At 46.1% G+C, this 15970-nt stretch overlaps 1 protein-coding gene across 1 annotated transcript in view; it reads left to right on the top strand.

The window, feature by feature from the left end:
* The window catches only part of ME1 (malic enzyme 1), a 1313190-nt gene that overhangs the window by 534581 nt on the left and 762639 nt on the right, over nt 1-15970 (top strand). Inside the window, exon 4 of the mRNA XM_086926558.1 lies at nt 13969-14044. Within this exon, the coding sequence (XP_086782684.1) occupies nt 13969-14044 (76 nt within the window). The remainder of the gene's footprint in view (nt 1-13968; nt 14045-15970) is intronic.

The raw sequence follows: 15970 nt of genomic DNA, 5'->3' as shown, positions 1-15970 counted from the left end.
GCACAGTTCCGTCTTTTCTTTCGCCCCAAGAAGTCTATGTAGCCAGGACGCTTGCCCACCTGGGCACGAGTCCCCACCTCCGACAGCATCTCCACGACCTTGAAGATTCTACAAGAGTCCCAGGAGCCCTTGGCCCCTACAGGCTTCCGGTGGGGAACGACTGCTTTGATCACTAACGACGTAGCCACAAGATGGTGGTGCTCTCGTGTCGGCGCCAGCTTCAGTCTGAACCGTCCAGAAAGACTGTGGGCTAACGAATTCGAGCAAGCTCCGGCTGAACCTCAACGTGACCCGGTAGGGGAAATTTGCTTCCCTCCCCCTTTTTTGACTGATGGTCCACATTACCTGCCCCTTCTGTTAGCACAAGTCTTTTTGAACTGCCGCAAGGGACTCTGGTCCAACCGCCGGTTGTTGGAGACATTTTGTCCCTGATGCTGTTTCCGGACTAACCCGGCCTCGCCCAAAATGGCGCCGGTGTCAACAGGAACTCACGAACGCCTTGTGGTGTTTTTAGCTAATAAGACTTGATGTTCTGAAATATGTATATGATCCTTTGTACACTTGACAAAAAGGAGGGAGGGTTCACTTGGCGAACATGTAAAGGGATCCCGTTAAAATGTTGTTTTCAATGTACGATTTATTATGATATTATTGTAACTGATACATAACGTCGCTTATGACACACGCCCACGGTATGTATATAGGAAATTTGATTACAACTAGTCTGACTACGCTTCCAAAAATGAAATGAATGCCCCCCTGATCCCTCAACTATTGATAGATGTTTTTAGTTTCCTGCAAATAACTAATAAAAGCTTTTAAATGTTTTTAATACTGCAAAATAGCTCCCCCGCCCCTACTGTACGCGCTTCAGCCAACGCCGTGTCTGGCCGAATACGATTACACTCTCATATACACATGCTGAATAATTGTGCAAATAAAGGTTTTTCAAACTATGAACAGGTATCGTATACTTTTGTAAATGTGGGATCAGCGGGAGGGTTTTCTGTGCGATCTGTTTTGTTCTCTTTTTAAGGTTACTAGCAGTGCTTAATTTGTGCCGGTGCTTTCCGGTGCTTAGCACCGGCACTTAATTTACAGGGCCGGGTCTACAGCAATTTGGCGTCACACAGCAGAGGTGACTGCAAAGATCACACTCTGCCATGCTTCAGACGGTGCTTCGAAGTGCAAGGCAATAAGCAGGCACTACACAAAGCTAGATCACTGTTCCGTGTTCGGTGGTGTCCCCTCTGTGTAACTCTGTCCCATTTCTCAGAGGCTGCCGGAGCCCGCAGACTCGTGGTACCCTAATTTCGAGATAATTGCCCACTGAGAGGGGGCGGGGCCCAGAAGGGCCCTGGGAATGGTGTTGTTGTGGCACGAGAATAAAGGAGGCCTGTCTCGTGGTCATGGGTAATCCTCCGAGCTCATTTGAATATCCTGCACTGAGTGCTAACAAGAGCTAATGCGCGATCAATGGGCCGAGGGGACATACACACGCCCCCTCTGCCCAGGACCCCGAGCCCCCAGCCCTTCAGAGTCACGTTTACAGGGCGGGGGCAGGGCACCCCTCTGCTCAGGACCCCCAAGCCCCCAGGCCCCAGCCCTTCCCCTTCAGAGTCAAGTTTACAGGGCGGGGCTGCTCTCCGGCATCAGATTCTCTCCCCTCAGCTCGCTTACTTAAAATAATAAATACACGAGGCCAGGGGGCATCCTGACATCTCAGCGGCAATTGATCCTAATGAAAGTTTCCATCAGCAGCCCCCGGGGAGGGATTGCCCGATTTACAGCCTGATCCGCAGGGTGAGATCTGATGAGCCCAGGAGGAGGAGGGGGGGGGGGGGGCGCCGTGCAGCGTATGGTTGGTATTACTTTCATTTATAGAAATGTTGTCAGGGGCAAGCAAGGGCAGAGGATTCACACTTCCAGTGGTACTTTCTCCTTGCGGGAGGGTCGGTGTCTGGACAATACTATTGAGGAGAATGCTGCAAGCTCGTCTCTAACTGCTCTCTGCAGAGACAAGTTACGTTCCTAATAAAATGCATCAAATACCACACTCTTTAAACTTGTGCAGTCAAACCTGCTTTCTGCTGTTCCCCGGGTAGTGTCAGGAGGTCCCGCATTGACACACTGTTGCAGAGGAGCCATGTCCGGTCCGCGCGCATTCTGTGGCAGGATGTTGAATTTCCTATCTGCAAGCCGGGCCCCAAGGCACCCAGGAAACCTCCTGCTGCATGGCCCAGAGTCAAAGGGGGAAGCCGGTCTTCACTTCTTCCTGACCTCGACATGTTCTTTTGCTGTGCCCTGTCCAGGCAGAGCCCAACTTGTGCTGAGTCTGGGTCATAGTGAGAGCAGGTGGCACAGATTGAGGCAAGATAGCATGGCTCGCTCTCAAACTCTGAAGAGGCAAGATAGTTCCACAGTGCCACGCCAGCTCCTCTCCGTTGATCATTCCGACAGCTATAAAGAGATTCGGGTAAGTCAGATATTAATTTATTATTCTGCTACTGATGACATTTGGTATGTTTTTTACTAGAATGGGGAGGGGGCTCCAGCACGTCATAGCGCCTTGGAAAATGGGCACACTAACGTTTTCTCTCTGTGCTGTAAATGCAGTGCCATCGAAGGTGGACATTTTCTCTAAACTAGCAGGTTTTATGATTTATTAGGGAAAAGTGTTAAATATCCGTGATTGACAGTGGCACAATGAAGCAGCAGCCTTTCTTTTCCCAGTGCAAAGAGACTTGTTATGTCAGAGATGAGGCAGGCGATTAATGTTCCCGCTGGAGAGAGGTCAGAGTTTTATCTAGTGGCCGTTTCAGTTTTTACTTTAACCATGGAGTAGCCCAGGGGGTTAATATGCCTACTGGTACCGGCATATTGTATTGTATTTAACTGTATTGTATGTGGATAGCTCAGTGGGTTGCAGCTTTTGTCACAGAGATCCCTTTGTTACATGTGGTTCATCCACAACTAAAGCTGAGTTTGTGGTGGAGGGTGCGGATTTTTTTAAAATTAAATAATCGCTTTAAAAGCACCTGCTGCAGAGCTCGAATTTCTTGTTGCTCAAATGAGTGTGATTTCTGATATTTGTCTATTTCTATTGAATTAATTGCATGATTTTGGTCGCAAGAAAGTGCCACACATTTAGTCATTGAATGACTCATAAATCCGCTGAATGTATGAAAATGTCACACATAAGCAATCTGAAACATTAGCAGCTAGACTCAAATGGGTGCAATTCCTGATATCTATATGATTCCCTCGTCTTCATTGCTTGATATTGCTCACAAGAAAGGGTCACTCATAGTGGGACACATTGGTGCCTCAGACAGTGCCAGCCTCAAGGGGCAGAGTCACAGCGACATCACAGAGGCCACAGAGTACCACACTTGGGGCAGAAGGCAGAGGGCAGAGGGACAGAACTGGTGCCTCGCAGCCTCTGACAGTACCACCAGACACAGGGGGCCAACGGCACGCAGAGAGACATCACTGGGGGGTCGCAGAGAGTGCTAGACTCAAGGGTCAGATAGGCATCACCAGCGAAGCCACAGTGTGTGTGAGGGCCGCTTAGGTGGCACCGAGGGGTTTTAGGTCAGAGTCACAGGCAGTGAGAGAGAGGAGGCTCCTGTTGAAATAGTCATCGCGGCTGAGGCCAGCCCTTACCAGACTATGCCCCGTGGCCCAGCCGGTGGTACCTCAGGCAGCAGGCTAAACGAAGAAGTGCTGGCACCGGCCCTGGGCAAAGAGGTTCGCCTCAAACTTCTGGCAGCGAGCAGGAGGGTCCTCGGAGGGGTGCAGCAGGCTCCAGAGGGTCTGAAGGAGAAGAGAGGCAGAGAGAGGCTCTTAGTAGACAATGCTGCAACAAAAGAGGCAGCATGGGACTGTGGAGAGAGGTTCCTAGAACAGGGACAGCTGCCAGAGGGAGCTATATCCGGGGGTGTGGACAGGTCACAGGTGTTCTGATAACAGCAGTGCTGTGGGAGGCGAGAGGCTGGGACTATGGAAAGATGCTCCTAGGCCAGGAATATTCAGGGCCAGGAGGGAAAGCCTGGGCTTGTGGAGAGAGCAGTACTGGGAAAGAGGTTCTTATTTTAGGAATCTTCAGCTCAGGGAGGTACAGGCACAGGCTGGGGCTGTGGATGACTTGTGCAAATACTTCATTAGGTATGTTTAACTGCAGCTACAGTTAATTATTTGAGCCAAATGCATTCAGTGCATTTTACACCGCCTGGGTGCTGCTTCAGGACTGAGGAGTATTTCTGTGATATCTCTTTTAGTGAGTTTCTTGTGGCTGTAAAATCCCATTTAGAGCACTGTATTATCAGAATGTTGTGCTTTTCTAACCCGCCTGCAGCAAGGTAATAATGTTTTTTTAAGACAGACTGCATGTGTGATTTGAGGCTGATGACATATTGAGCGTCGGACACTAGCCTGGATGTTCCTAGAAGTAGAAGTAGTAGGGGAACCTCCTATCAAACCTTACTATGAGGAAGGCTCCTTTGCTGAAATTCATCTGTCTTTTTGCAGTGCCAGTTGAGGAAGTGGGTGGAGCTCATATAGAAAGTGGGTGGGGCCAATGAAGGAAGTGGGTGGAGCCCGCAAAAAGTAGGTGTGGCCTCCGACAAAGATTTGAGCACCTGCACTTCATATTTTACAAATTAAGCACTGGTTACTAGAAAATGGTTGCTCAGCCCCGGATTGATGATCAAATCTAAAGCACGATACGCTGCCACCAAGTGCGCGACTGGCTCAGGAACAAACGCATGGGGAGGGACCTCGACTTCCGAGAACGGGTAAAGTAAAGCGGTATGAACGATGACATGTTATAAGGGGATGGCACTCGAAGGTGCTAGGGAACAGGGTTGGCCGAAGAGCCGGTATGCCTTAGGACATCACAGCATTGGAAATGATTTAAGGATCCCGATAGCTAGATACCTCTACAAGCCAGGTACCTCGCACTAAACGCCTCTGATCTCTAACGTTTCCTTACACACGACCTATAATGCCACACTCGGACCGTCTCCCTCATGATCAACTTATCGCTCGCCATCCTTACCACACTGCCCGCCCCCACCCTGGCTTCAGAAACCAAGGCCCCAGGGATTACATCCCGAGGAGATAAGACGAGTATGTGGTAAGTAAAGGACTTTCGTGCCCGTACATTTGATATGCGTGAATGCTGTCCCCCTCTCCCTTCCCCTCTTTTCCTCCCCCTACAGGTTACATTGGAATCACGACTGGGGTATAATGAAGATCTGAAGCCGCGCCATGTCGGATACACGAAGCGGACTAACGCTGCAAGGTGGCACCTAAGGACACCCACGAACCACCATTGTAACGAACAAGCCAATTGTTGTATGATATGATGGGACGCGATCACCCCTAACCCGTGTTGCGTGAATGAGCACATGTCACGTATGTCTGAAACTATGAGAAAATGCTTTCTATGCGACTGAAACATTGACTCAACTAGGCAAAGGACCGAGAGTGCGAGAAGTGCAACACAATGGTGCCTTGTGCTCAATACATGTCCCTTTGTACCCGGCCTAATGCTCGTCCGTCCCAAATTGCATGCTTTCTAAATTCTAACACAGACCTGTAAATGTCTCATGTTGTGTGATGCGCTGAATAGCCTATCCTAGTACACGGCCACTCTCCATGTCTCACGTGTACTGTTTAGCCTATTGTTGCATCTCTCTCTCTCTCTCTCTCTCCTCCACACTCTCACTCTTCATAACGACCGGCACCTAATTGACGAACCGCCATCCATGGTGCACCACCCAATTGGCTCCAAATACCGCAAGTATTTGCACAAAATTTGTCTTAATAAAATCACATTGATGCCATGTTACTACCTCTCCTTTCTGCTAAATATTGATAAAAAGCTAGATTGGCCAGAAGAGAAAGGACAGGTAAGACGACTGAAGTTCCCTAATCTGACCCGTAATCAGGGAACCACATGTCAGTGGCTTTTATGATAAAAATGCCTCAGGTAACGCGACCCTCCCCGTCCCGAATTGTCTCAACGCCCAAACAGTAAAAGTGATCGAAACATCCCCGTCTTCCCTGAACACCCCCAGTTTTGTATCAGCTGCCCCGAACGAGAGTTTGAAAAATGTGGCTCACCCCCCGGCTGTAAGGGATGGGTTGGCTTACAACTGACACAGACCAGCCGTTGTTTCTAGAAATAATTTTTGACGAACAAGCTACAAAGTTTAGAAATTCGAGAAATGTCCCTGAAACGCATACCAACTGAACTGTGGCCTTCTGCTAGATAACACCCTTATGACACAAAGCAAGACGATAGTCCCTCCCCTAGTCTGCTATTTTCCTAGCCGTTTTCCATAAGACCCCGGTCACCCCAAGGATGAGTTGAATAGTTATCGCAAGCCCCCCCCCCCCGTTTTTAATGAAGTAGCTAGGTTGTAAAAGACTATGTAGAAATTAGAGTGATGTTTGCGAAGTTAAGATTAGATCAAAATGAAGAAATTGTTGCAGTAAACCCTGTTGAAAGTGAAACGTTTAGCGGAAAAATAGGATGCATCGACATAATGGAAAATTGTTTAGCCTATGTTCATCCCTCAGAAAGATATCTATCAGGCCATGGTGATAGCACGTTGCACTTTTTCGTAAAAATGCAGAGCCCTGAAGAGCGGTATAGCTTTGCAAGACTCGTACCAGAAAAGTAAGGTCTCAGCCAGAGGAACTGATGTGACTGTAATAAACAAATGCAATAAATAGGTATCAGACCTCGTACCACGACAATGAATGTAATACCAACAAATGCCAAAGAAATAGTTACGATGGAAAGTTGTAGGGAATCCAGCAAACCTATCATCAATTATTTATACGTTGGTTGTAAACCCCGATGTAACGGATGTTTCCCCAGTTGCTTGGAGTTGGGAGAGAAATAGACTTATGTGATTACCTTCCTCTGCCAGTTCTCTAAAGACTGTCTTTTCAAACTCATTTAAGGGTACCACTGTCGGAGGAGAGAAAGACCGGATGTGGGAGCACGCGGCCTGACTGCAGATCGTGGAACACCTGCGACATTGACCAAGGCGGGACCGCAACAGTAAGGAGTCGCAGGACGAGGCACTGTTTCCGACAAAATGAAAGGAAAGGGCTGACCTGATGCCCCTGCTCGATGATCAACATGTGCCGAAAAGTCCCCGCCCTCTGAGCCCGGTCATGGGCCCACCTACCTGAAATTTTCCGCCTCCTTGGTCTGTTCCCGATCTGGCCCTGCTCCATCCCCTCTTCCCCCGACCTACCACAAGGACTACCCACACACCCCCCTTCTTCCACCTGAACTCTTTGACAATCGACTCGAAAAAGAGCAACAACTGCAGTCCGATTGAATAGGGTTTTGTTGCAAACTACAAATGAAACTTGGGTGCCCTGTCTAAGGTACCCATGAAAAGAACACTTAGGACACAGGGCGAAAAAGGACCTTTTTGACCAGAAAAACGAGGAAAAGGTCATGCCCTGCAACGCAGGACCCGGAATAGAGCTGAACGCATAGCTCCACCGCCGGTGCTCAACAGTGCCAACAGAAGACGACAAAGAACGCTGAGAACTCACTAATAATGGTCTAGAACAATAAGACACTGGAAAAAGCAACACCCCTCCTCTTCGAACAGTGACACCCCTGATTATCGTTTTTACTACGTCTCATTTCTCTCCCAGCCACCATTGTATTGATTATGCTCCAACCAGATATGAAATGAACTTCCATACGTAATAACTTATCAGTTCATATTCCGAATGACTATAAGCATCTATGAAATGTACCCAACGCTATCGCTACAGAATCATTTTTATCCGATATTGTATTACTATGACTTTCCTGCAACGAGCTTAACGAGGGGCTCGCCTCCTAAGATGAAAGATTCAAAATGTAATGTTTATGCATAGTTCCTTCGCCTAGGTTCCTACTTCTTTACTTATGACTGCCACAGTAGACGTGAATAGGAAATAGGCCAGCAAGATGTCTTGTGAATGTTAAAGGGAGGACTGTGGAAAATTAATTCGGTTTGGTAAACATTATCTACGCCATCTTGCCTTTTCCCTCGATGCCACACTTTTTCGTGCACACCAGCCATTTTAGGTGCCTTGGCCAGAACCACACTCTGCGCGCCACTGACCCCTAGCACGGCTCTTCGCCCTCACAAACACATCCCCCGCCCGCTGACAGCCCCCGCTCTCACATGCCTTGGGTCATAAACCTCTCCTCCACGCAGCTCTGCCTCGGAACCCCATCCTGTTCCCAGCGCGACACTTCCCTCCATCCCTTTCATGGTCCCGGATCCCTTGATAACACCCCTCTTTCCTTTGTGCCCGTTTGTCTCACTCGTTCCCAAGCCGCCACCTGGCCCTGCGGATACTGTCATTGCCCCCTTCCTCCTGTACAGTAGGAAACACCCCCCCCCCCATCAAAGGATCCTTGAGCTGATCAAAGCCCCCACCCCATGAGATCCGATCAACCTCACATTCCGTGAATCGGCGGAATGTCCAGCTGTGCGATAATCATCATCTGTTGTGACCGGGGTGGGGACTTCAACTGTAAATGTGTGTGGGAACGGGCCTGAAGCGGGGATTCCGAGGATATCTTTCCGTACAATAAAAGGTTGACAGAGATGTGTTTTATGCAATAAAGTAATAAATCCGTGTATAAGAGGCCAGGCCTCAGAGATGCAGTTAGAGCACCTCGTGACGATGCTTGCTGTCTGAACTGATGTGTTCTCCTCCGGAGAGAATAAACCCTTGTTTCCAGCCTTCCAGTCTCCAGCGCCTGCCTCTTCATTGATTAATATTTTGTGGGTTAAAGAGGCGACACCGCTGGGCAACACTTAAGGATCTTTGTTTACTGGTTGCTTCCTACCTTTTAACAGCTGTGGGGTGGAGGCAAACCAGATCTGATAAATATATATCTTATATAACAAAATAGAACAATGGGTCTAATATAGGAACAATTGTAATCAGAAACAAGGTAACCTATCTAAGTTGGAGTATTCCTTTTAAAGGAAAAGTTCCCTACCCTACCAAAGGCATGATTCATCTTCTCAAGCCTTCTTGCACCATGATACCTAGTCATGGTGTGGGCTACAACCCTCTCAATGAGAGAGAAGAGCACAGCGGATGTTTTCAGAGGTAGAATAAATATTCTGAGCAGGGGTAGTGAAGGAAGCATAGCATGCAGAAAATAGTGTGATAATTAACCCTGGCTACAGCTTACACAAACACCTTTATTTGTGCGCCCCTGGGTCAGGATTAAAAATGAAAGACGCTGCAGGAAACATTAAAAATATTAAAACATTAAAAACATTGAACCTGCAGGTGTCTCACCAGGGTAAGCCATACCTTGTAGCCTACACCGTGACTAGGTATCACAGTGTGAGGAGGTTCCTGAAGATGAAGCATGCCGTCCTTTAAAAGGAATATTCCACCTCAGCTAAGTTACTTGGTTTCTGATTACAATTGCTCCTGTTTTGAGATCCGAGGGGCATATTAGCAAGAACCTTGTTAAAATTATCACCTTTTTAGCGGCAGGAAACTGAGGCTAAAACTGCGATAATGGGCTTGCTAATATGCGTTATAGAATTCCAATAGAAGCCCAAGTTAGATGTCCTGCACATCTAACCTGGGCTTCTATTGGAATTCTATAACGCATATTAGCAAGCTCATTATCGCCGTTTTACCGGCAATTTCCTGACACTAAAACGGCAATAATTGTAACGAGGTTCTTGCTAATATGCCCCCAAGTGTTCTATTGTGTTATATAGTGTAGAATTCGGGAGTAAACTCCTGCTGGTCTCTAAATCTCCTCTGGTGTATTTGTTGTGTCTCATATATAATACTATGCCACAGTAGTTGGAGGAGAAACTGGACATGCATCATAACAGCAGTCTCTTAAGCTAGGTTGGTATTCCTTGGTCTAATGTTAAAGGACATGAAGATCAGCAGGGAGGGGAATCAGGAGGTGAAGGCCCACCTACCCAGGAGGCCAACATCCTCGAATGTCACAGTTTGAGTGGGGATCTCGCTCCCCATCTTGCATCACAATATACTTTATCGGTCAGCCCACCTTCTGGTCACTGAGGGATGGTACTTCACCACAGACTCCAGTCGTTCTCTTTCAGATAGTGAGGATTCTGCAGTAGAGGCAGTGGATTGTGGGACCCCTGAGCGAGATATTTTCTCTACTTCATCTGTTGTCAAGAGTCTGGGAGACAGCCATGGACGAAGTATTCAAGGATTTCAAAAAGGCTTCGGTTTATGATACTCTTTGTAACAGCCATCAAAGGTGATGAGCGTAGTGGCTGGTTGCAATACACCATTTCAGATGTCCTATTCATGGAAAACCAGGTGGAGGGCAATGATCTTTTTAATCTTGATTGTTTTTTCTTGCAAGAAAATCAGCAGTGACATAAATTTAGTGGTCCTCATTGCATAGTAGTCCATTCTGATTTTTAGTCAAGGATAACACTTGGCTTGGTGTAGTTTCAAAAACTGGCTATGATAGGTCTTAGTGCATCTGTTTTCACAAGAGCAGATTGTAGGCAAATTCTTAAACTCTAGAGGAGGATAAATGACTTGCTTTATAAGTTGAGGCAGAAACTTAGCCAAGAAGGCACTAGTTGTTCTTCTCAAAGCCCTTTGAATTCCTAGAGAGCCGGATGTTACTCCTCTGACTCCTGTCTACCAGATCATTCATCTTTTTTTTCACTGGTTCCCTATTTTCTGACTTACATCTGGTGCTCTGGACAGATACTGAATGAGATCTTCCACTGTGGTGAGTTTTCTGTCCGTTGATTTTAGGTGCATTTAGAAAGACACCAAGCCAGTTCATTGAGATTTCACATTGGCTGCGGTTGTCACTGTGTCCTCTCTGACTGAGCCTATTGTAGTCTTAATCGAGGTAAACTCTCTCAGTAGCGTTTCCAGATCGATTTATTGTGTGCTATCCAAAAGGACGGCTAAACAACATATGGTAGACCTCTCTATGACTGCTTCTGTAAAGAGGAGTGGATGGCTTATTTTTGGACTTGGAAATGATACAAGGCATGACTGAAGAATACTGCGAATTGTATGTGAGGCACTGTGTACTCAGGCCACTGAGGAAACTTACAAGCCAGTTGTCCCCATGCGCTTCTTGAACTTCAGTATCGCAACAAGCCTGTATGACGTGTGAAGGCTGTAGACCCACATGGGCAAAGGACGTTGCAGCTAAAGCTTGAGTTGCTAAGCTTGCCAGCAAGACCAAGGCTCCATGGGGGTATGACCCAAACAGTTCAAACAATACTGAGATCAATTCAGTCATCAAAGTGGTGAAGATAGTACAAATGTCATTGATAGCTACAGAATCTCCGAGGGCAGAAGGAACCGTAGGAGAAGAGGCTTTGCTAGCTCCTTATAAGTTTCACAACAGTGTTTTTTGGAACGTGAGTAACTGAAGCATACCAGGCTTGTTACAGCAGGGGGAAATCCCTCCTTAAGAGTTAAGGCCTGGTGTTTTTGGCAATTGTGGCAGCCAATACTATACACCTCTATGGAGGGGGTGGGCACTGGCCACCTTGGTCTTTCCTGGTGCCTCAGTGTATTTGTTGAGTCAAAGGCATCTTCCAGGGTGTATTCCCTAAAAAGTACTGAAGACCATTGAGGGGACTGGTACTGAATGTCCCATCCTGCCCCACTACCTTGGCCTCTCCTCACATTCATGGTTCCAGATGAGTTGGGTGTGGTTCTTCTAGAGCAAGAGTATCCTTCTTTCGGGTCTGCTAATAGCACACTCCAGTCATTAACTTCTCTCAAGTGCACCCATTATAGCTCGGGCAGTGAACAGTGCAGAGGGGTTGAATATTATCCACCACACAGCACCAGTCCTACATCTGATGAAACAAGGTCACTGTGCTTCATCGTAAAGATATCTGGAGCTGTTGGCCTGAGCCCTAATCTTCTGTTATGGTCTCACATGCTGACCCCAGTTTCACATGGCAAGGCTCCTAATGGTTTCCTTGGCCTTATAGGTCGATGCACTGCTCCCTGGGAACCATGTGTGTTGATAGTGGATGGTTAAAGTGGGAAAATGCTTCTAGGGAACTGAACATCTTCGTTGCGGTTGAGTTCCACCTCCACAGCTTACGTATAGACTCCATGTGTAATATTATGACGATTTTCTCCATAAAGGGGGAAGGGATTTAGATTACATATAAACTCAAGGGAGGGTCTAGCAAGTCAAAGGGTTTGGAATTGGGCTACCTTTGAATCCTTAATCAGAAAAAAATATGTGATAATAAAGACCTTAATATGGGCCCTCCAGTGAAAGATCCTTCTTCCCTTTAGGCCCTAAGCTCAGACTTGTTTCATCTTATGCATTGGAGTTTCAGACCTATAGATGCTTGTGACCGCAGTGTACTCTAATGGGAGACTACATTTCGCTTAGCCGCCAATACGGAGAGAAGTCAAGAGCATATTATCAAGGGGTTTATCTCCGCTTTTTTGGCTTTAAAAGCCAAGAAAGCAGAGATAAAATTATCTCCCCATTACCTAGCTGTCGCTAACACCAGTTAGCGACAGCTAGTAGGAGATAGCGACAATCTTGGGCCCCGCTTTGCATGTCAGTGATATTTATCACTAATGACATGCACAGTGGGCGTGCCAAGATGTTAGCGACTGGAAACAGTCGCTAACATCGCTATCTCCTAATACCAACTTTTGGAGATATTCGCGCTAAGCGCGAATATCTTCAAAAGCTAACACCTGCCCTGAGCAGTTCTTAGCCATGTTATCCAATGGTAGGTGGATAACATGGCTAAGAGCATTAGCTCGGTAATGCATGAATATCGCTGAATTTTCAGCGATATTCATACATTTCGGCCGATTTTTATCGCTTAGGAGATAAACCTTGATAATAGCAAGGGGGCCTATTACCAACAACTAGCGATAATTATCGCTATGTTGGTTTAGCGGCGATATTTTTATCGCCGAGTTGCAGCAATTTTTATCGCTTAGGAACCTTGCTATTATGAAGGTATATCTCAGCTAAGGCATTTCTGGTAGTTTGTTGACACGTGCCAATTAACATTGTTTGTAGGTACCTATGCGGGCTACTCTGCTTATAATCTGCAAGTATTGTTCATTTTCTGGAAGTATGCTTAAAAAAATATATCGTAGTCTGACTTTTCCGGTCTGAAGCTATCTTCCTCCCATTATACTCATGCTATGTAATTTGTTCATATAAGCGTTAAACCAACAGAGAGCCACAGAAGTGACACAAAGTCACATTATGTTATTATTAGCAGTGGCCACTCTCCAACTACTTTCATCATCAGGTATGTTTATCTAACTGGTTACAGGACCTGAGGTGGGTGCAAAGCTTATGTGCAGGCACGAGTTAACACACACATATGTTATAAGTAACTTACAGAATGTATTATCACCAAAAGGTCTGTTAGCATCAATGGATCGAAGCTGAATAGCTGAATAGCTTGCCCCATGTGAAAGGACACATTGCTGGAGTTTCGTCACTTTGGTGACACACTCCAGCAATGCGTCACTTTTGCTCCATACAGATACGTCAGGAATACTGACGTATCCGTAACTCCTTGCGCCATGATGCGTCATACTGTAAATATGACGCATCATTGGTGTAGCAAAGAGGGCGCAGTTAAAAGTGACGCATCGCTGTTTTCACGCAGCTATGCGTCACTTTTCATAAATGAGGCCCATAGTTTCTGCCCCCACCACAAGGAGGTGCACCGGTCTTAAAATGTGTTAGCAGTGCATTTAAATAGACTGATTCAATATAAAACGAATTTAAAACCAAATGTATCTCTTCCCCTATAAAATCAGGAAAATACTGTTTATCGTTTAATCATGATTTCTATATATAGAATAAAATGTGTCTTGAAATAGCCTATGTTATAGTAAGCATATGCGTAACAAATGTCTTTTACATTGCAGAGGTCTTTTTATTACAATCCATGACCGAGGACATCTTGCAACTCTGATGAAATCATGGCCTGAAGATGTCATTAAGGTAAATTGAATATACAATGCGTGTCTTGCCCGTGTTTATCATTGCAATCGTTTCTATAAATATCAGATAACATAGATATACAGCTATTGACTTTATATCTTCTTTAGATGATCATTATGTTACTATGAGTCTACTATTACCACAATTGGTTAATTTTCAGTAGTTTATGTTAAAGATACCATTATTGTTAATTTATATTTTTCTTTAAACTACCTACTCAGTATACATTGTCTGAGAATTTGAACAGTAATCCTGCATAACCCTTGTTTGAGCTTTACTCCTCCTCCACACTTGCAAGGTTGCTGTTCCTCCCCATGACAAGATTACAGCCCCCACTCCCTTTTTCATGATTTCCACCCCACTTTACAGTACGGTACGCATATCAAGTGAGACAAACATTGTCAAAGTACAGTCGCATTTTTGTGCATTGCCTCACCAGGCTTCTTCCAGTGAGATGCGGCTTTTTGATATCTGTTCTTTTTGCAGTCATACATGGAGACATACTTTTACGGCACTGCAAGCCGCGGGTGGAGGGGGGACGGGGAGGGGGTTGGGGCGGAGTATAATACGGAGGGCTCGGGTAAGAACCAGGTTGCACAGAAACATAGCACAAACAGTCAGTGCACTTTTGTGCATGGATGTGGTTGCATGCATTAGTATATTACTCTCATTAAGGGGCATATTCTCAAGGCGACATCGCCACGGGAACGTCACTTTTATTGACGTTACCGTGGCGATAGGGCCAAAGTCCTACTCTCAAGGAATTGTTAACCGTTCGGCCTTTGCAAATGCGAATTTGCTAAATGGAATGTATTAAGCCAAATGTGGTGCAAAATAAGGAATCGCAAGATTTGCAATTCCTTATTTTGCAATTGCATTTAAGGAATCGCAAATTTTGCAATTCCTTAAATGCAATGTATGTAGCCAAAAAAATTAGCAAAATGCCCTTAAGGAATCGCGAATTACCACCAACTTCTAGTTGGTGGTAAGTTGCAAATTCCTTGACAAATGCACATTTTTGCATTTTTCAAAGTGCCATGTGACGCACATACATGCCCTTTGGGCATGTATATGCGCCACATGTGCACCCATGCATATTTCAGGTGTGCAACAGGGTGTCCTTTGGACAACCCTGCACCCTTGAAATTATTCTGAATTTGCGATTAGCAAATTGCGAATCGCAAATTGAGAATAACTTCCCATTCATTCCTATGGGCCTCCTGGCCCATAGAAATGAATGGGAAAGTATTCCTTAATTGCGATTCGCAATTTGCGAATCGCAATTAAGGAATTTTAGGTAATCGCAAAAAAAATGCGATTTGTACATACATACCCATTTGCGATTTTCAAATATCGATTTCTTAAAAATCGCTATTTGGGAATCGCAAATGGGTATCTTGATACATATGGCCCTTAGTGGCTTAACGCTGCCTTGAGAATAGGGCCCCTTTAACGCTAAACTTAGAGTGAAAGGGGGCGTGCATTGGGTTTTGCTATCGGCGAACAACCGCAACACCCTTTGAGTTTGGCGCTAACGCTAGTAACCTCATTGCAACAGGCCCCCACCCCTCATAACATGCATCCCCCAAATAACACACACGACACAAGTGTTAACTTGGGAAAAGCTGCTGCAGGTTTATTACATACAACATTATGTAATCATAGTGGGTTCGCTTACGGACGATCCAAGGGCAGGCAGCATTCTAGCCACCTGCCCGCCTGAGGAGCCAGGCAGCACTGTGGCGAGCCACCTCTGTGCGGCCACAATTATCAAGGGCGATAATAGGAGGTAGTGCCAAACTTAAAAACTGGGGGAGGTGGGAGTGCTCCCCCTCCTCCTTTCCCCCGGGGACCGGCTCGACCACCATAAGGGCAGCCCGCGCTATTCTAGCGTCTGGCCTGTTCAGATTCAGCCAATAATACTAC

Source organism: Lissotriton vulgaris, chromosome 6, assembly GCF_964263255.1.
Source record: "Lissotriton vulgaris chromosome 6, aLisVul1.2, whole genome shotgun sequence".
Lineage (NCBI taxonomy): Eukaryota > Metazoa > Chordata > Amphibia > Caudata > Salamandridae > Lissotriton > Lissotriton vulgaris.
The sequence above is the reverse complement of the archived record's forward strand: the minus strand, read 5'-3'. Positions and strand labels throughout refer to the sequence as shown.